At 37.2% G+C, this 21425-nt stretch overlaps 1 protein-coding gene across 4 annotated transcripts in view; it reads left to right on the forward strand.

Annotated features, from left to right (window-relative positions):
* pik3r3b (phosphoinositide-3-kinase, regulatory subunit 3b (gamma)) overlaps positions 1 to 21425 on the forward strand; it is a 555201-nt gene that overhangs the window by 519670 nt on the left and 14106 nt on the right. Inside the window, exons 1-3 of one of the 4 annotated variants that reach the window (XM_072574353.1) lie at positions 990 to 1729; positions 16350 to 16461; positions 16967 to 17065. In XM_072574353.1, the coding sequence (XP_072430454.1) occupies positions 1624 to 1729; positions 16350 to 16461; positions 16967 to 17065 (317 nt within the window). In that variant the 5' untranslated portion in view covers positions 990 to 1623. Of the gene's footprint in view, positions 1 to 989; positions 1730 to 2919; positions 3156 to 7034; positions 7144 to 16349; positions 16462 to 16966; positions 17066 to 21425 lie in introns of those variants that run through there. The other 3 variants (XM_072574355.1, XM_072574354.1, XM_072574352.1) reach the window with 3 other exon arrangements.

Raw genomic sequence — 21425 nt, forward strand, 5'->3', positions numbered from 1 at the left:
ACAGTTTTTAAAATGTTTTGTTGGGGGAGGGGGAAAGGAGGGAGGACATAAGCTATATCAATAATTACATGGAAAAGGCACGTTTTTGGATATTATGAATACATAAGAAATTTCCTTTTACGTGACAAAGCACTAACATCAAGGGTTGTTTGCGAAATAGTTAATATTTCTATACATTTGTAAATGCAAAAAAAAATGGATTGGCAAGCTTCTCAGTTTCGGCTGAAGCCCATGATTTTTTGAACCGGTGAAGCAGCCAGTTGTGTTTCAAATCTGTCAGGTCTATTCAACAGTGGCACCGGGTCCTCTGAGAGAGGGAAGAAATGCTTGCAAAGTATCCGAGAGCCTGCAAAGAAAATGATTTTAGTGCTTCCTGTGGTGACTTAGATGTCGCTCAGTGGAACAAAGGGTTAAACGATTGGTCGGATTCTCTGAGGATTTCGGGTCTTATTGCCCGTCTCTGCAGCCAAACACAATTTATTTTTTTTTAATTTTTGAGACAAAAAGGGGGTGTTTTTGGTGTTGCTGAGCACGGTCTGCAGTTTCATTGTTTTGGGCTCTCTTCCAGGTGATTGTTCCCCTTTAAAAGATGTATCCTTTCAGAGCACTCCACACAATGGCAGGAAACACAATTGAATGAGCAGCGAAGGAAGGTCGTCTTGGAAGAGGTGGGGGTGGGGGGAGGGGTAGGGAAGCTGAGAGGTCGGCTCGGTTTCTCGGCCATCGGTTAGTCGCGCCTTTTCGCAGCGGCCGCAGTTGTTGTTGGTGGTGGTGGTGGTGTCTTCCTCCCGGTTCTCCATCACCCCCCCCCTTTGTCCCCGCTTGGTAACGGCGCAGCCAATCAGCGCGGCCTGCTGGAGCTGCCGTCAGGGGATTGGCTCGGAGTTTGAGCTGGGGGGAGGGGAAAGAGCTGAGGGGTTTTTTTTGGTCAGGAGCCTGTGGAAAAAGCGGAGACAAAGCCGCAGCGGAGCCGCTGGCCGTTTGCGTGCGGGCGGCAACGGAGCGGAGTAGGCCCGGTCTGGCCCGTACCACCACCACGACCACGGGGAGGGGGGGAGAAAGCAGGGGGAGATAAGAGAGACTGTGGCAAAACCGGGCAGCGATCCAAATACACCTGCATCAACACTTTTCTTTTCTCCTCTAAATCAGCAATAAAATCACTTTGGGTCGTTTCAAATGTTGTTGCACGGAACGACCCCCATCTTCTTCATTTGTTTCAGGTATCCCCCTTCCTCCTTGGCCGTGGTTGGTATTTCCCGTTGATGTGAAAGGTCACGGGTCAGCCCCGCCCCCTCCCATTGCCCCCGCCCCTATCTCATCTCCTCTTCCCCCTCCTTCTCCATTCCCCTCCTCCTCCTCCTCCTCCTCCAGCTGGAACATGAAGCCTAGGCTTTGCTTCCACTGAGCCCACAATCGTAGAGCTGGTTTCTACATTCATTCATCCCATGACTGTTACTGCTTTTATTTCTTCTCTTCTTCAACCAGAAGCCTTTAAACTCAGCACCAACAGCAACAAAAGGTTTTAAGAGTACATCTGAAGCAGGGATTCAGAAATACTGTTAAAGTGTAAAAGCTGTATGATAGTTTTTTATATTAAAAGAAAATATTAATACTGCGTAGACAATGTACAACACAGTTTGGAATATGGACAAATCTGATGCAGATTGGCGAGAAGTGATGATGCCATACTCAACAGAGCTAATATTCTACATTGAAATGGACCCTCCAGGTAACAATTCTTAATGTTTGACTGTGGTTTTCTTTTCATTCTTTTGCTACTTTAAACCAGAGTTGCCCCCACCTTTGTCCTTTTGTGTTTTCACTGCTCTGTACAGAGATTTGCAGCTTCTGTCATATTGATGGTCAGGCCTGTACCCTATTTACTTTATTGAGCATCACATTGATTTTATCTTTTATTCCTTTAAAGTCTTTTACATACTGGATGTTGACATCAAGTTATTGTTGATACTTTTTGTCTGAAAACCACAAAATGCTTTAGGTGTATGGGAATTCATATGTATGTGTTAAACTTTATAAAGAAGATCTTCAGTGTTAAATTAATTTTGAGTATCTAAAGAGCTTTGTCAAAGAAAAGTATTTTGGTTGCATTTTTACATTTTAAGTGTTTTCAAATTTTAAAAACAAACTTTTGAATATAAAAGCAAGTCACTGTAGAATGCCAGGATCTCTGTTCTCATAAAGAGAAGAGGGTAAGTTTGCATGTAAGGGAGTTAATGTGAACAGCATAGGCAATAAGAGGATTTCTTTGTAGGCCATATTAGCCTTAATGAAAAAAAACCCAACTTTTTCCTTACAAGCAACATTCCTAAAGTCTAATATTGTCCTAGATCTTTTTTGAAATGAAAAAGATAAAAAGGAGAGTTGAGAGGGTATTATTTTGCAAAAGTCTGAAGAATGTCAGGAAATTTGGAATGCTAACTCTATTGCATTCTCGGGGCATATTTGGAAAACTGCAAAATAATCATTAACCCTTTGCGTGCTGCGACTTAGATTTTTTTGGCGACATTTCTATTCACCAAGTTTTTGAATGAAATCATTTTTAATTTGCTTTGTCTCAATTCTGCTGTCCAAATATCCAATTTTGTAGATGGTTTGGGCTGGAATGACTAATTGTGGAAGTTTCCAAGGAAACTGGACCTCTTTGAGTTAATAACAAAATGCTAAAAGTTTAATAATGCTCCATTTTTAAAAACAAAGAGTCCCACCAGATTAGGAGACAATAGCCAGTGAGAGGATCTAACCGTTTTCAGATCGGGGTATGGGGGATTGGGGGTGGGAAAAGAGTGTGATGATTGGGGAGGGGAGGGGGGGGGAGGTGGAGCTTCTGCAGATGTTTCATTTTAATATTTATTGAAGAGAAACATGATTCTGCTTGAACTTGGCGTCATTTCTGTTGGAAGCTGGAGTGTGCTTTGTGAGCTTTGAATACCTAGTCGGTGTGTGAACTCAGCACTGCACTGATCCACTGGCCAGCTTCTTCCCGGCAGAGTGCTGTACACAGACCATGAAATCCTGGTAGCCTGGCGACTTTCTGGATGTGATTGTAATGATAAGAGTTTGGCCAGACTTCCCCTTCTGGCTGCTACTCCCTTTGGATCACTACAGATCGCGTTGCAATGTCTAGGGATTCTTAGGTGAGCTTACAGAGGAAATAGCTATTTCTACAACCAGCCATTTTAACTTTTTTTTTATTTTGTATTTGGTGAGTTAATGCAGTAGATGTGTTGAGTGAATTTAAAAGTAGTCGATGTATACTTTCAAAGGAATGTATTGCTTAGCAACTCTTTCAGTGCCAACTGGCTCTGTCTTGCCCCTAAACATTTTGTATCGACTAAAGATATTTGTTAAAACTGGAAAGTTGACCTCAGCAGATGAAAATAAAGAATATTTCTCTTTAAAGAATACAACAAATTTAAGGCACAGTACAGTTTAGGTACTGATGCTATGATGCTGGCAGGAATTTCATTTGTATTCTGAAGATGTGAAGCCATATCGAGTCCTTGCAAATGATGTCACTTGGATTTGAGAAGACAATAGCATGCTGAAGAGAACACTTTGCAAAAGTCAAGAATATTTCAAGTATTTTTCCAAAACCTCTCTGCAAAAGTGATAAGTAACAATGCAGTTGCAACAGAGCAATGACATATTTTTACCCAATATTTTTGTTTACAGATGGTTATCAAATGCATAGTGGTAGGAATTAACACCACCTGTCTTGAATTCATCGTCCCAGCCTTCACATTCTGATGGGGCTCAGCCATGTACACTATGCAGCTAAGAGTATACCACCACGAGATGGGGTAGAGGGGGAGGCGGTCATGGCTCAAACCCTTGGTAGTGTCACAGCACCAAGCCTCTTTAAGGGGCTGAGCTTAATGCTAATGTTCTGTCAGGGTATTGCTTAACTATTATGCTGCACTTGAATCCATTGTTAAACTGCCAAGTCCTACATGCGAGACCAGGGTAAGAAAAAGATATGGAACATATTGCAGGCACCCTGTAAAATTTCTGAATCAAATTTTGAAATAAATCTAATTCCATGCTAATAATTCTTTCTTTTTAGCCAAATACGTCTTCATTGTAAATACTAAAATATGCAGCATTTTACAGTGGCAGGGCAGATTTGTATTTTAAGATGAGTTTGAATGTAAGGATTCTTTTTAGCAGCAATTACTAATTATTCAGAAAAGAAATAATACAAAGGCATTCTGTATTTCATCTGTGGGTATCAATAGTGATATAATAGTGTGTGTAAGTAATGTCACGTTATCAGCCCTGTTCATGCGCTGACTTCTGTCAGAACTGTTTAGTGTCTCCCAAGAATTAATCAATTATTCAATTTGAGCTTTGTTTCTATGTGAGAATTCACCTATATACAAGGATGCTTTATGTAATTGCAGAGGCAGTATTGTCACACATCCCTTTGAAATAGAAGCTGTTCTACTCATACAAAGGCCTCAGCAGGGTTTGGGCTCTTGCTAACTAAACAGTCAGCTGCTTGTCGTATATATATTTTGACAAAAGCTGATCTATCCACAAATAAATGGCCCAGGATTCAATGCAGATGTCTGTTGAAAGCATTTTGCCCCCAAATTGAGTTTAGCTATCGTCTAACTGAATTAATTTAAAATTTTATATTATCCAAATATTCCTTGGCTCTGCATATCTCTATCCTCTTTGCTCCCTTGCTTGCCCTTTTCCTCGCTCACTTTTGCATTTTCCCAAACTTTCAAAATATGATCCAAAACATAATTAACCATGTAATTCAAACATTGCAGTGTCAGCTTGGTGGGTGGTGAGGACTCTGCTTCACTGTATGACAGCTGCAGCTTAATAGGACTGCCACTTTTCATGCTTAAAGGGTGTAACTAAAAAGCAAGAAGCTATGTGCCAGGAAAGACCTAACCTTAGAACAGCTGGTCACAAGCACTCTGTTTGATTAAGTCAGGCAAATAGCTCACACGAGTAGGTATAAACTAACTTGGACTATATGATCGGTTGTCACCTTATTTTCAGGCAGCTCTTTAAATCTTGAGTCATATGTTACAAGATTCTTTGTGTATTTCAGTTTTTTGTGTTGGTTTGTAACAATTATATAATTGACCATTTGTTCCTAATGTATATGCAGTAAATATCCAGCAATTCTTAATTCGAGGCAAAAGTGAAGGATACTGAGGAGTTTCATTGTGTTTAAACAGGTGTAATTTTCTTGTAGTGTGAAGAATTAAAGTTCACGTTAAGGATTACAATAATTCCGAAGGGAAATAAGAATGCTGGCGATTTAATCATTTATTCTGTGATGATTCACTCAGAGTGGAGTATCTTCTGTCGTGTTTTACTAAAACTTCTCTCGGTTACCAAGAACTGAAGCAGCAAACCAAGCTTGGAGCAGTTACTCAGATCCAACCTGATTTGATACAGATGAACATAATTTTATTGGTGGATGCAGCACAGTCAAGGAATGTGTGGACTTCTGGAAAAAATGGAGTGATGTTGTATTCTGTTGCTGCATCTTCGAAACAATAGCTATGTAAGAGCATGTAATGGGACTTGAGGCAAACTGGATTTAGTTTGTGAACTCTGTAGTCCCATGACTCAACAGCTTATATAAATTAATTTACAAACTTAGTGTGTGTAAACATTTCAAGTCTAAAAAATGCTAACAGTTTTACATTTGAAGTCCATCTCTTTAAACTATTATTTTGTTCTAACTGCTAATCTTCACTGTTTTATTGACCTCAAAGTAGGATGTAATGAAACTAATAAGATAGTTACAAGAAAATGAATAAATTCAGGATGGGAACCAGTCTTTCATTAGTGTTCACACAATACCTTGGTTTACAATGTTTTCCCCATGCCAATGTACCTGTACCATTTAGAAAAGTATCGTTAAGAACCCAAAGTACTCAATTCGTGCAATTGAAGGAAAAACATATTTTAGGTAATTGTAAAAGTGCTTTGTATTTTAAATGTTTACTTTATGCATAACATTTCAATTTTGTGCACTCTATAAATTTGAGAGTTCAGATGAAAATGATTCAAATGGTTTCCTTCTGTCCTGTATAATACTGGTTCTGTGCTATTTTAAATCTATGTCCCATCTGTACTACATTTCCAGAAAAACTTTGACTTAATTACAAATTTTGAAGGATTAAACATCAGCTGAAACTCCTGCGTAGATGTGTGATGGGGTTTGCTTTGCATTTTAGTGACTTATGCCAAACTGCATTTATACCAAGTGGTAACAAATGTAGATGTGTAGCTGTTTTTCTTTGTTATTGTAACACTCTACACTTATTCTAAAACTTTGATCCAGTGGGAAAAAAATCTGTTGATGATTCAGGACATTTGAATAGTGTTCTGAGACAGTTTGACAGTAATGCTGATGGATTTTTTTTCATTGCCAGTAATAATTGTGGAGAAGGGAAAGGCAAAATGCAATTATTGGGGCATGTAAAATTGATCTCATCGATTTGTTTTTTCTGAAACAGTGATTATTTCAAATTCAACATCATATGGTTTGTCTAAATGGTCTTCATTTTCAGGTGCTCAAAGCCCTGTTATCAAAACCCTCAGCAAAAGGTTTCAAGGAAAAAAAATTAGGATAGATTGGGCAGTAAGCAAATGTTGGTGAATAGGCTCTGAATAAAACAACGTCTGTTATGTGAAGGGCTATTGAAATTTATAAATTTATTGCAGAGACAATGTATATTTCCAAACATCAGCTTTGTATGGAATGAAGGATAGCTTAGGTCCCTGTGTGTGTGGAGATATTGTATGCAGACAGAGAGAGAGAGAGAGAGAGAGAGATGGTGTCTTTAATGTCTGCTGCTTGCTGTAACACACTTGCACTTTATTGCTATCCTCTATAACGTCAGAAACATACGATCCTCATGCAGCACTCTGATTGGCTAGAACATCGTCTTCATTCAAAAGGTAAATACTGGCAGGAGCTTCTGATATAGGGCTTTAAGTTCAGCAAATGCCAAGTTCAACCTCATTAGCAAGCATGCTACCAAGGAGTGAATCTGACACATATAAAAGAATTGACAATACACCAAGTAGACATGCTGCATTTAGTAATGCATGCCAACCTCCTTTTGGAATCATTTACCATACACGGTAAGGCAATAAAGATGCAACATTCTGAACTATATTCAAAAGGAAAGCGTCAGTTGGAGTGTAGAGTATTAGAAGATGGAGACTAAAATCTTAAAAATTGGCTATTGTTGAAGATTATTTAGATTTTCTCTGCTACAGTTATGTGATAAAATCCATTTATTTTGAATAAAACTTTGTTCCCCCTTTACTATTTTACTATTACTCTAAAACTGCTTTCCCTGGTAACCAATGATATTTGCTTTGCTTAGGTTAGAGTGCTACTAAACTAATTACCCCTTCTCATGGGTGTTTGTTGTATTAAAAACAAATAGCACTCCATCTTATAGGCTACTTTATAAAAGGGTGCTTGGAGGCAGTGATCTTCTAATTTTTCCAAAATACCTTCCTCTCTGCACAATGATGTAGTAAACTCAGGGTAGTTTTAGACGTGTAAGATCAGCAAGAGACTTCCCACCCAGTCTCGTTTTAGCCAGCGTTGTGAGAGCTATGTTAAAATTAGGTAATAGTGAAATGACGTGATTTGTTGGGTTTAGCCTGAATTACAGTTTATGTGAAATGGCTTTTGGATGGCATCACTGGGCCACATACAGAAACGTGATGCTGTTTCAGATAGTGTGTTTGTCACTCATTTTCCTTCTGAAGTATTTAAATTTTTATTTTGTTTCTGTTGCTACAGATGGGGTGTTGGAGCATATTTATTTTAACAGGGCATTGCTGGTTCAAATTGAGCCAATATTAATATTTGGTGTATTTTTAAAGGTTTGCTGGTATATTTTGACTGACAAGCCATCAAGGGTCTTGACCAGAAATTCAGTGAAATACATAAGCATATTTTGTAATAAACTCCAGGATACCTTAAATTTAAGTGTCAGTGTTTACAACTCATGTGTTTTGTACACTTTCATTCAACATAACCAACTGTGTTTTGGGGCCAATCTTTAAAGGATATAATATGGGTAGTTGGAGTAGCTGGGAATGTGATGAAATGTGAATTAAGCTAATATATAACTTCAATTTATTTAATGACCATCAAAATTGGAAAGAAAATCTCTACTAAAAAGATTTCAACAAGAGTGTCCATTCATTGAAAACAAAATGACTTTACCATGTCAGCTTTGATCAATATTCACATTTTAAAGAACTCTCAGAATGTGGTTGTTATAATGATTATGCTAGTAAAAATGCCCATGATCCTTTATTTGGAAAGAATTAATGGATTGCTGTGGACCATTTTTTCTTTTCTAAATCCAGTACAAAATAGTAATAGCCCAGCATGTGTTTTCCATAACCAAATCATGACTGTACCATGCTGATGTCATTGACCTTAAAACTGTGAAAAGATCTCTGTAGAATTCAGTATATAGAAGTTCACCCATTCCTGAAGTAATCCTCGAAAGGAATGTATAGGGTTATGTGAAGTGTTACCACACATAAACACATGGTTCTTGATTGTGTGATCAATCTGAGCTGACTTTATTCGTTTCATTTGTTTTAGGGTGAAATGTATGTTTTGTTTTTGTTTTGTAAGTCATGAAATTAAACTCTGTCTAAGACTTGGAGCAAAAGCGATTTAGTTCAACCCACCAACAGCCGCAAAATAATTTACTCTGTGTTTTCAGAGTTTGCAATTGTATTTGCATTCTATAATTTTAGTCTGGTTGACTTGTGGTGAATCTGAACTGATAGTTGCCAGTTTTGTTGTATCTGCATAATAATGAGTACAGCTCTTCCATTTCAGGTGCTGCCTTGGAGCAGACTTTCATACTGAATGTAGTTTTTTTAATATATTGAATTTGTGCATTATTATTCACAGTCAAGAAATTACTGAAGGCAGATCCAGTTAAAGGAAATATTAAGTCTTGTTTCAATAGAGTATTTTGAGAGACTATTGTCTACTTGCACTTTTCTAATGCATATGCAGATGTTTGTAAAGCTTCTGTCCTCTTGCAAAAAATTTCAGTGATGCAAATTAAAAGTTTTTGAAATTCCACTGTTTAAAATGTTCAGAAAATATTCATCAGTAGCATTAATTGGGATAAAATGGTGGAGTACCCACCATTTAAGCTCAAGATTGGGAGCATCACAGACACTTCTCAACCATTTGAACTGGTGAACTTGCCAACATTAAATCCTGTTGTACACTGATTTAAAATATTGAGAAAAGCAGTATTTGCATTTGATTTTTTTTTCTTTATGTTGACCACAATTTTCTTGCACGCATGCTTTTTTATGTTTGTAGCATTCACCTTTTTAGAAGCTTTGTATCCATTGCCCTCTTTGTTCCCTTCGCACAAAATTGTTTACCTTACAAGAAGGGAGAGGCTGAATAAGCTGTGGCTGTTTTCCTTGGAGTGTTGGAGACTGAGGGGTGACCTTATAGAGGTTTATAAAACCATGGGGGACATTGATAGGATAAATAGACAAGGTCTTTTCCCTGGGGTGGGGGAGTCCAGAACTAGAGGGCATAGGTTTAGGGTGAGAAGGGAAAGATTTTAAAAAAGGACCTAAGGGGCATCTTTTCATGCAAAGAGTTGTTTGTGTCCAGAATGAGCTACCAGAGGAAGTGATGGAGGCTGGTACAATTACAATGTTTAAAAGGCATCTGGATGGGTATATGAATAGGAAGGGCTTAGAGGGTTATGGGCCAAATGTTGGCAAATGGGACTTAATTAATTTGGGATATCTGGTTGACTTGGACAAGTTGGACCAAAGGGTTTGTTTCTATGCTGTACATCTCTCTGACTCTATATTAAAGTCTTTTGAAACTTAAATGCCCCCATTCTCCACTTAATCATTGGGTAAGCAAGAGCCAGTTGGCTTCTAGCAGTGGACTGAATTTGCTTGCTTTTGAACTGAATTTAAGGATGCAGTCATTAGAATATCCTCAAACTAGTTATTCTGGGTTCATAAATACCTGATTTTAGAATTCATCACCTTCTTTATTTTTGTGACTAAGTTTTTATGCTCATGCCTTGCAATGTTTCTCTGAATTTCTTATTAAGTAGTTAAATCAAAAGGCTTTTACTGCAATCTTAAATAATTAGCCAAGTAAGAATCAAGAGTTGGGCTTGTACTTCTGTTTGAGATTAAAAGGGGTCTGCATAGGCTAATTCAAAGAAAAGCATATTTATTTAAATGAGCTCCTAGCGAGATGTTCTTATGTTTTTTTAATGAAATTTTGTGAATTGGTGGAGTAATTGTCTTTAAAGGAAATGTATCATATAAATGCCAGACATTACTTTGTGGTGCACAATATAATGAAAAGGTTAAGCCTGAAGTATCTCATGGAAAGCACATTTCTACATTTGTGTTGCATCAGCAAGAATGATTGTAGGTTAAGAATATGTAACCATAGCAATTGCCAAACTAAACTAACAGTACCGAGTTCTATTGGACAACAGAGCCAGAGAGTAATTATAGCTTTTAGATCCAATTATCTAAAGACTTGGTAATTAGACATTTTTTGAAAAGAATTATCATAAAATTTTCATAAGTGGCAAGTTTCTTTAATTGAATTGTTTGAATGCTGTGTACAATTTAAGGGTCTGTTTGATTAGTTGTGAATATTGTATGGGTTTAATGTGCTCAATGTTTAAGGAATGTTAAATGAGTTTCTGCAACATTGAGAGTCGCAACCAAGTATGGAATGTTCATACTACTTACTTTGCAGGATTGTCTTGGATTACACTACAGTTTTGATCTGAATTAGTGTCCTTCTCTTTATCCTGAGTAACTTGTGTTCATGTTTGAACAAATGCTAAAGTTTAAATACAGAAAATGATACAAAGATTAGCAGTATTGATTGCCACCTGAAATTGTAATTGCTTAGGGTTAATTTTATTTTGAAATGAAGGGCAAGAAACAAAACATTAATGTTGTTTCTGTTTTTGGATAATGAGCCTTTTTAGCTATGTTGACTTGAAATTACTTTTATTTTTCTGGAAGAAATATAGGCTAGCAAAATATAAATTCAAAAATGATTTAGCTCCATTTGATAGAGCAGTTTCAAGTTACTTCTATTTTCATCGTCTTTGCCCTAAACTTGATGTGAAGTTTCTTTTGTTTGGAAGCTAAGATTTGTAATGGGTTGTAATTTTGGAAACATTGTCGTTAATTTTTTTTGTAGTGAGGTGGAATGCATTTAGTGTCCAGTTATCATTTAGCTATCATTTGCATGTGGAAAAACTAATGTGAAGAGAGGGGGAAAACCTTTTAATGGATTTGTCCATATAATGGATACGTTTGAAGGGATCCATTCCAGATTGGTAACTTAAGACTAACTGAACACAGTTAATTCAATTCAAGAAGGAAGAGCATAGGTACAATCGTCAGTCTGTTGTAACAGAACTTAGTGCAGTAATAAAGGTGTAAGGTTAGACTTGGACCCCTTAGGTAGTGAACAAATATTTAACCAAGGTGGCCACAGCTGTCTTGTGATCTGTGATTTTTGAGAACTAGCATGCGTTTAGCTGTGATATCTCATTGAATAGAGAATATTAATTGTCAACACAGCAGAATGAATGATGGTAATTTAGGCGAAGACTAGCATATGCATCATTACCATCTAATGTTGAATACAAAGAAAATTAGTGGGTTGAGGGTCAATGGCATGCCAGAACTAAATTACTATGGTTTAATTTTTACCTTCAAATTTGTCTCACGTGCAAAAGTGTTTGAGAAAATAAAACCTCTTCCAGTAATTCCTGCTTTGAAGAGAAATAAAACTCCTGAGAGTCAGAATTATTCAGCATTGAAACAGACCCTTCGGTCCAATTTGTCTACGCCGACCGGACATCCTAAACTGATCTCGTCCCATTTGCCAGCATTTGGCTCATATCCCTCTAAACTCTTCCTATTCATATGCTCATCCAGATGCCTTTTAAAAGCTATAATTGTACTAGCTGCCTCCACCTCCCCTAGGAGCTTATTCCATACATGTACCACCCTCTCCATGCAAACATTGTCCCTCAGGTCCCTTTTCAATCTGTCCCCTCTCAACTTAAACCTATGCCCTCACTTTGGACTTCCCCACCCCAGGGAAAGGACTTTGACTATTCATTCCATCCATGCTCCTCGTGATTTTATAAATCTTCATAAGGTCACCCCTTAGCCTCCAACGCACCAGGAAAAAAATGCATCCGCCTATTAAGTCACTCCGTATTGCTCAAACCCTCCGACCTCTGCATCATCCACTTAAATCTTTTGTAAGTCCTTTCAAGTTTGGCAATCTCTTTCCTGTAGCCTGGAGACCACAACTGAATGTAGTTTTCCAAAAGTGGTCCCACCAATGTCCTGTACAGCTGCAACATGATGCCCCATCTCTCAGAAAAGTATGAGTGTGAACTTACCTGGTAACTGAATCACTAAACCATATATCCGTACTGCATTTCATGGCAAAATTGGCATTTGGGCCAAATTATGATTAATTTGTTCTATGGATTAGGCATGCTGTTTACCATAATTAATACTAGAAGAGCTGCTTATCCAATCAACATGTTTCAGATTTGAACCTGGATATTTCAGTTTAAAATTGAACCTCCTGGATCACTGTGCCAATTCCTGAGGTGTACGATGTGTAGTTTCTTTTTCTGTAGTCTGTTAGCTCAGACATAACATCTATAACAATGACATGCTTCTTACATGTTCCATTTTGTCTTTAGATGAATTTGCTCAGTTCTTGGATTGTTTGCTAAATAGGATTAAATGTCTTGCCCCTTTGGGGGAATAATCTGAGATCTCAAATATTGAGGGAAAGATGCACAGAGAGGAATTGGAGATAAATGTTACAATTTCTTTCTCAGTACAAGTTTCATTTGGGTAGGAAGTACCAGAAGACATGGAGTCTTATTTCGCATGTTGGGGATTGATGTTGAATCAAAATAAAATGGAAAAATTAGTTGGAAGGAAAACCCAAAATGAAAATCATCATCTCCATTTATTCTTTTCATTGGGAATTCTGTATCATTTGTGAATAATATCCAACAGTGAAGTGAAACTGAAACTGTGGAACAGGACAGACTACTTGTGATTATACAGCTTTTTCGAGGCCAGCAATAAAGAGATGATGGTTATCACACATAAAACAATTCAGCACATTATTTGAATGAGGGCAAACCCTTTAGGGTTCCTCAACATGTTTCATAAGCCAGCTTAAACTTGATATCTAGTAGTTATCCCATTATGTAAGACTTTTATTTTTAAAGCTTAGAGTATAACTGTGACTCCTACATCAGCAGCAACATTGATTGAAAATTATAATTATTCCTAAATGACTACTGCCTTCATCTGTTTATCTTAAGTGCAGATAGAGTAAGTTATCTTCACTGTCTTAAACACTGATTTCTGCAAAATTCTTCTAGATAAAAACTCTGAAGTATCCAAAACTTGGATCACTTAGATTAGAAACTTGGTTCAATTTAACCTTGGATCTTTAAAATTGTATCCGATAATTTATCTGTGTTAAAACATTTTCAGTGTAGACACTATTTCAATCAACTGGAAACTACTTTTCACAGCAGCATATGTATGCCATTCATTTCCTTGAGTCTGCTTCATTATTCGGTTAATTGGATCATGGCTGACCTGTATATCAACTCTATTTACTTGCCTGGGCCAAATTACCTTTGATAACCTTGCCAGACATGAAGAAATCTTGTTCTCTGCTTTAAGACAAGCCCTTAACTATTATTTGGTGGACTGCAGCAATGTGCCATGATTTTTTATTTCAGCCATGGGTAGTTCAAGCAGGTAGGCCCTAAATAGACTTCAGCCAGAATGGGAATCAAACCCTAGATCTTTTAATCAACCTGTTCAGAGATGTCCTTACACTTCTGGAGCAGGAGAAACTTAAAACCAGGCTTCTTCATCCAGAGGTAGGGACAAAACTGCTGTGCCACAAGAACCCTAGGAATCAATCCCTATGCTGTTGACATGAATCCAATTCACATACTGGCCTTATAGCCAACTGAATTAACCAACCCCCTAAAAATTATCATTGTTTTTTGATTTAGGAATGAGTTGTAAATTTCCATTAGCCCTCACGTGAAGAGGTGTTTGACTTCATCCTGAACAACATATTCTGGTCTCTCCCATCAAAGGAAATAATTTTATTTTCTCTTGCTCTCTGTCTCATGCGTGCTCTCTTGCTCTCGTCTCTTTTTTTTTCCTCTCCAGCCCCATCCTACCATCAAATCCTTAAATCATCTTAAACACCTCAATTAATTGGCCTGTTGAATGTTCTTTTAAGAAAACACAAGTCTAAGTCAGTGCAATCTTTCTCAATGTAATACCTGTGGCCCTATTACCATTCTGGTGCATCGTCATCTCCCCTCAAAATTAATGCGTCCTTCCTGAGGTAGAGTGACCACACACCAGTCGATTTTAGTTAAAATGTTGGTACAGTCTGGTACACATTTTACCCCTTTTTATTTCAACCCACTTGAATGAAGGCCAACATTCCGCTAATCATCTTAATTATTTTGTACTTGTTCAATAGGTTTCACTGATTCTATAGATGACTCAATCTCTCTGATCATGTACTGTTTTTAGATTCTTAGCATTTAGAAAATACTTTGTTCTTTCCTTGGGTTCAAAGTTGGTGACCTCTCAATCTCTCAACATTGGACTCCACCCAAGATTTTCCCCACTCATTTAATTTATCACGTCTCCTTTGCAATTATTTCCTTCCATTTACTCCATTTATATTGCTGACAGCACTAAAATAAGTGGCACACTTAGATGTCTGATTCTCTGTACCTTCATCAAAGTCATTTGTAAACATGATGTAAGATTTGCAAACCAGTACAGATGCCCAGAGAATGCCAGTGATCATCGTGCCTCTTTGGGTGCATACTCATTGTTCCTACTTGGTATTCTAGTCCGAACCAATTCCTTATTCAGGCGAGTAGTTAGCAGCCCAATCTTTGTCTTGTATCAAATCTTGTCAAATGACTTCTGGAAATCTTATAAATGGCATCCATAGGTACTCCTTTCTCTATTCATTAGTTACCCCCTTTAAGTTCAATTAATGAAACAATATTAATGGTGATCATTAAAATACTGAGTTTTGTAAAAATCCATAACATTCATAAATAGTGTTTTTCAGATTAAAAATCATCTGTCTGGTCTTATCTAGTCTGATTTACATGTGACTCCTTACACACAACAATGTAGTTGACTCTTAACTATCCTCTGAAATGGCCTAAAAAAAACCGCTCCATTGTATTCAAGAAAACAGCTCACCACTGCCTTCAAGATCAATTAGGAGCAGGCAACGAATGTTTGTTTTTATCAGTAATTCCTGTGTCCAAATGTGACACATCATTTGCAAGTCCGTGCTGACTCTTTCTGGTCAACTCCTGTTTGCTCAAAAGCTCAATACTGCTGTACCTAACAAATCTACAATTGATATTAGGCTACCATGTCCTAAACCTCCTAGGTTATCTCTTGCCCTTCTGGAATATTGGGATGTTATTGACTGTCTTCTGTTCAAAGGGGACAATTCCGCAATCAACTAATTTCCTCACCTTGTTTTGATACCCTCAGGTGGAAAATAGGTAGTCAACAGATTTGGCTACCTTTCGATCTTGTGGCACAATGGTAATGTCCTTACCTCTGGATCAGAGGTCACATACCCTCAATGTTGTAACATATCCAAGTAGGTTAGATTTTCCTGCTTCTCGGATGCTGCTTGACCTGCTGTGCTTTTCCACCAACACACTTTCAATTCTGACTTTAAAAATTGTTGGTATCCCATTAGGTAGTTGCTCCCTTTAAGTTGATGTTTCAAATTAATGACCTTTTCATTTAAACAAAAAAAGTATCTTTGTTTTGCCTCCATTGATGCTGTCTGGCCTGAATATTTCCCATGTTTTCTGTTTTTATTCTGTTTTGTTGAGTCATTCTTCCCCTTGTTTGTTAACGTCTGCTGTCCTGGCTCATTGTTCCTGTTCACCTGAAGCATTCATCAGGTAGTTCAGGAGCTTTTATCCAAAATTTCTTACCTACTTTATAGATTGCCACCAGAGAAACTAACAAAATAAGAACATAGCAAATCAAAATGAGTAATCAGTAAATTAACAACCAAAATCTATGCTGCTTGTGTGTCACCATTCTGTTCAAGCACAGGTATTTTACTGTTATGAAGAAGAAATATAGAGGACTTTTGAATTTCTATTTCTTGTTTTGTCTCTTTCTATTGCTTGCAGCTCTTCCTCCGAAGCCACCTAAACCCATGACGTCAATAACTGCCAATGGAATGAAAGATAGTGGAAGCATCTCTCTACAAGATGCTGAATGGTACTGGGGAGATATCTCTAGGTCAGTATATCAACTCTGGTGCATCCGAATAGCTGCTGACTTTGCTTAAAAAATCCCGTTGACTTCGTAGTGGAGGACATAGATCCATTTGTGCTAAATCTAACAATATCATAAAGTCAGTTTTTGTGAGTCAAGCAAAATTTCTATCAAATTGTATCAAACTGTATCAAACAATGAGCTTTTAAACAAAATCTTGCCTGGCAAGCAGGAACTTTCCTAATGGGTTTAACCCATGCGAGATCAAGCAGGAAAGCAAAGCTAGATACCAGTAAAAGTTGTCTTAAATAGGAGATACAAAAGACGAACTAAAGGGTAAAATGAGGAGGCATTGTATAATAAATTGGAGTGACAACAATGTATAATTAATGTTAAAAAAATATTACTAGTCTTGTCAATGTGGTAATCTAGCAGATGCAGGTTTAAAAGGAGCAGCTTTGCCAGGATAAAATGACTTGTTCATGATAAATAGCTACTGGCTTAGTCTAATCTCCACTTTTATTTATAGGGAAGAAGTGAATGACAAGTTGCGTGACATGCCAGATGGTACATTCCTTGTGCGGGATGCTTCTACTAAGATGCAGGGAGATTATACATTGACCCTCAGGTACACAATAAGTTGGAATATTGGAATTTTTCTTGTCAAAATGTTACTTTGCACTGTTTTATTTGAGGAGGGAAGGCATTGCTAATTTGATGAGTTCTTTAATGGATTCTCAAATTTCCACGCTGGTATTTAATAAAGATTTTTTTGAAATCAAGCAACATGCAAGTAATGTAGAAGTCATCCCCACACCCTTTGCTCACTCTTGGAACCTCATGTATATAAATATATTTGCAGCATCCTCACAGAAATTCAACTGACAGAAAGCAAATAGAAGGCGCACCATTGGGTTCATTAAGCCTGGCACGTCATGGCATGACGCATCTTGTGTGTCGCATTGCACTTATGTAATCTCCTGGAAAAGGCTAGAAAAACCTACGCCTGTTTGAGGAAGGAGGAAAGCAGAACGAAAGTTTGCCAAGATTGCCGACGGCAAGAGTTTAAGCTTCAGAAAACCAGATAGGTGGCTCCAATCTCAGTGACCCACATCCTTGTCACTTACATGATCTCGTCCAACTCCCCTTCGAGTGTTTGCAACAAATCTAAACTCCTTTTGTATCCCAACAATTTATTCTAGCAGTTGGCAACACCCAGTAAAAAGAAATGCCCCCTGGCTTCAAAGTTAATTTTGCATCTTTGCAATGTTTACTTATGTTCCCTGTTCCTGTCATTATTCAATAGCAGATCAATGAGGACTAAGTGTAATCTTTACATTATAAAGATTTCAATCATATTTCTCTAAGGCTAAACCTTTTTCTGAACCTACTCCGAAGCTAGCCACTTGTTTGCTGGGCCTTGATCGCCTATAATAGGTGTTCAGTCTTGGGCCACACTTTGTTCTAAATATGGCTTGAACTCGAGTTTTGTTCAAAGAAGGAATAGTACTTCTTTCCTTTAATTATCGATGTAATAAATTCTCTAATAATTTTCACTTTTTTTTTTGTTAGTGGGCCTTCAATAAATTATTCAGCTTAAGCATCTTATTATGATCTTAGTAAGCTCATGCATTCACCCGTTCATGCTTGCAATTGTTCCTTCTGCTACATGTTGTACTTTCATGGTAAGTGTATTCCCTGTTACATCTAGATCTGATTTTGACTTGGTCCTTGCATATGTTCACATCTTTATGAAGTTGCAAATAATTTTGTTGATGCCTTCACTTAAGTCAGTGATAAAGATGTGGTTGTATAACTGCCCCAGTACCAATTTCTGTGGAAGTTCAGTATTAACCAATTCTTATCCAGTGCTTCTATCACAAATAACTATTTCCTGTCTCCATGACAGCCTGACTCAAAAGTCTTCCCATTAATCCCATAAATTTAATGCGTTTGGTAGTTTTTTTTTTGTAGTATTTCATCAAAAGCTTTTTGGAAGTTTAGTTAAACAATAATAACTGGGTTGTTGAGTAGTTTTCCTTACAGTCCTCTGGGATTTTATTAGAATTGGCAATTGTGCTCAGTCAACAATGAATTTCATTCCTCTTTCACTAAACAAAGCTTTTCCGTTAATACCTTGGACACACTCCCATTAAACAAGCTACTGGATGAGAAAACCATTCTTGTCCACTCTGTAAGAACTGAATTTTTTGTATACTTGTTTGAAGATTTAAACGCATTATATTTTGAATTGTCAAAAGTGTGTTGCCAGCTGGATTCAGTTGATATCCATCTTGGTATTGGGAACATCAATCATATTCTGAAACGGTCTTCTAATTTGTAAGTATAGTAGGGTAGCCTTATAATGTGTATGGAAAGATGTGCTTTACATTGATCACTTCAACACTAAATATATAAGTTATTTGTCACCCAGTTCAATATGGATATTATAGTGACATGGACTTTCTAATGCCGACTATTAGTGTCTTGTTGAATGATTTCTTTCATTGTCACATGATAGCTGTCACATTTGACTTCCCACTACTACATTTTAAAAGATAACAGTTAGTCACAATGTGTTTTATTTCCATTGTGATCAAGTAAGAAAAATTAGTAAATGATCGGTGCAGATCAGGAAACCATCTCTGCTTTACTTTTAATCTTCTTGTACTGGTTTGGCTAAAAGTATTACTCAGCACTGGTTCATTTTCTTGGAAAGCTGCACAAATAACTGCTTGAATTGTTAATGCAGCCAATTATCCTTTTAGCACAGCATTGTTCTCCCTTAATTCAGCCTCAGTATTAGCTTATTAAAAAGTTCGGTGAAGTAATGCTAAGAACTCTTGCACAACTTCTAAGCTTTTTAATTGCAATAAAAGGTTTTTTGAAAGACAGTTACTTTACTATATTTGCTCTTTTTTTTAGAAAGAGAGATTAGTTAGTGTCTGTTCATGCATTTTCTTTTCTGTTTTCCCAGTCTACAGCTTTATCTGTCTGAACAGCATTAACTTCATATTGTCTCCAAAGGCATTGACATCCCTCTGATTTCTGACCAAATTACTTTTTTATCGTGTGTGGGGCTATACAATGAATACCAACAGTTTTTTGGGGGGAAAGGTATCACAGCAATCTCCAGTCTTTCTTTCACTCATCTCCTGTACAAATGCACTGTTCATTAAATGCATAGGGAGGTAATAGGAGCTTTTTCAACCCCTCCTCTCTACACCCACTTTATACCTGGCATTAGTCCAGAGATGTTGGTGCAAACTGTAATCGTGCAGTTGCTACCTGGTAGCAAGAAATAACTCTATAAAAGAGTGACTCAATCTGGTATGTTTTTGATCTGTTTAGTTCAACATCAAGCTAAAGAGTACCATAACACATTGGGTAGTCAGTGAAGATAAATTTGTTTATTTGATATATAGAGGCGATAAATTGTATGTGATTAAAATCTGCAGCAGTTATAACTAGTATTACTGTAAAGCGCATCTTTCTATACACATTATAAGCCTACCCTAACTATGTTTACAAATTAGAACACCACTTTAGGATATAACTGATGTTTGCAATACCAGGAATGGATATCAACAGAAAGTAGCTGGCAACCTATTTTTGACAAACCAAAATAAATTGTGTTTAAAAAAAAGTGAAAATCAAGCACAAGTATATCAAAAATACAGTTCATATGCAATGAACAAGAATATTTTCTCATCTGGTAGCTTATTTACTGTGAGTGTGACCAAGGTATTAAAGGAATATAAATGGAAAAAGTTGTACGAGTCATTTATGGCACAGAAGGAAACCACATAGCCCATCAAATTCATGTCGATGCCCCATGGATCAATGCAGTCAGACTCATTTTTCCATGCTATGCCTGCACGTTTATTTCCTTAGCGTCCTTTCAATTTACCTTTGAAATCATAGGCAATCTGTATTTCCACCATTCGCGTGAGCAGTGAGTTCTACGTCATTGTGATTAGCCATAGTAAAAAAAGCTTTTCCCCACATTCTACCTGCATTTCTTGCCCAGAATACTAAATCTATCCTTGCCTATCTATGGATATTAACCTTGCCTATCTATGCATACCTGTCATAATCTTGTTTACCTCTATCAAGATTGCCATTTTTGTATCAAGTTTCAAGGTGGGGAAAAAGATGCTGGTTTGGACCATATTTACAAAATTGCTAACGTGGCCAGTCTTATTCTACATGGACCTTTCTAAAACACATCATATACTCGAGATTAGGCTTCTGGTGGTTGAGTGGAGGTGCTATTAGATTTCTCAACTAGCACATTGAAAGGGAACACATGAGAGTGAATAGGGATGGAATATTTTAAGACATGCAAGAAAATCTCTTCATATGGCTGCAGATTTAAAAATTGCTTCCTCTCACTCCTTTATTCCTGTTTTGCTCCTGACTCCTCTTATGCGCTGATGCCCATTCCCTGTCAGTTTAGTTTAATCTTGAGAAAAGCTTGTAATATATTATGGTGGTGCCTTTCCCAACTCAGGGCAACCAAAAATGCTTTGTACTCAATTAATGTTGTGTAGATATAGTCACTGTTATAAGAAACTCTCAAGCTGCAAACTTTTGCAGACAGCAATTATTCTTAACCAGATAATCAATTTTTAGCGTTGGCGACTGAATGGTAACTATTGATCAGAATTTTGGGATAGCTTCCCTGTTCTTCAAAATAGTGCACCATGAGATCTTTTAGCTATACCAGAGAGGATAGACAAGGATTCACTTTAATATTCCATCCAAAAGTCAACACTTGCTTTGTCATATACTGGAGTCTTAATACTGATTGTGTGCTCAAGTGGGCCTTAAACCTAAAACCAACTACATTATTTTTATCTGTCCCCATCACCTTTTATAGCTCCAACAGTAACATTGAGACTTTCAACTTCTCACACATTTAACATTTATATAGAAATTCAAGGTTCAGTTTAAGAGAAGAAAAAGATTTGCTCTGAAGGTTTTAG

This window comes from Chiloscyllium punctatum, chromosome 7, assembly GCF_047496795.1.
Source record: "Chiloscyllium punctatum isolate Juve2018m chromosome 7, sChiPun1.3, whole genome shotgun sequence".
NCBI lineage: Eukaryota > Metazoa > Chordata > Chondrichthyes > Orectolobiformes > Hemiscylliidae > Chiloscyllium > Chiloscyllium punctatum.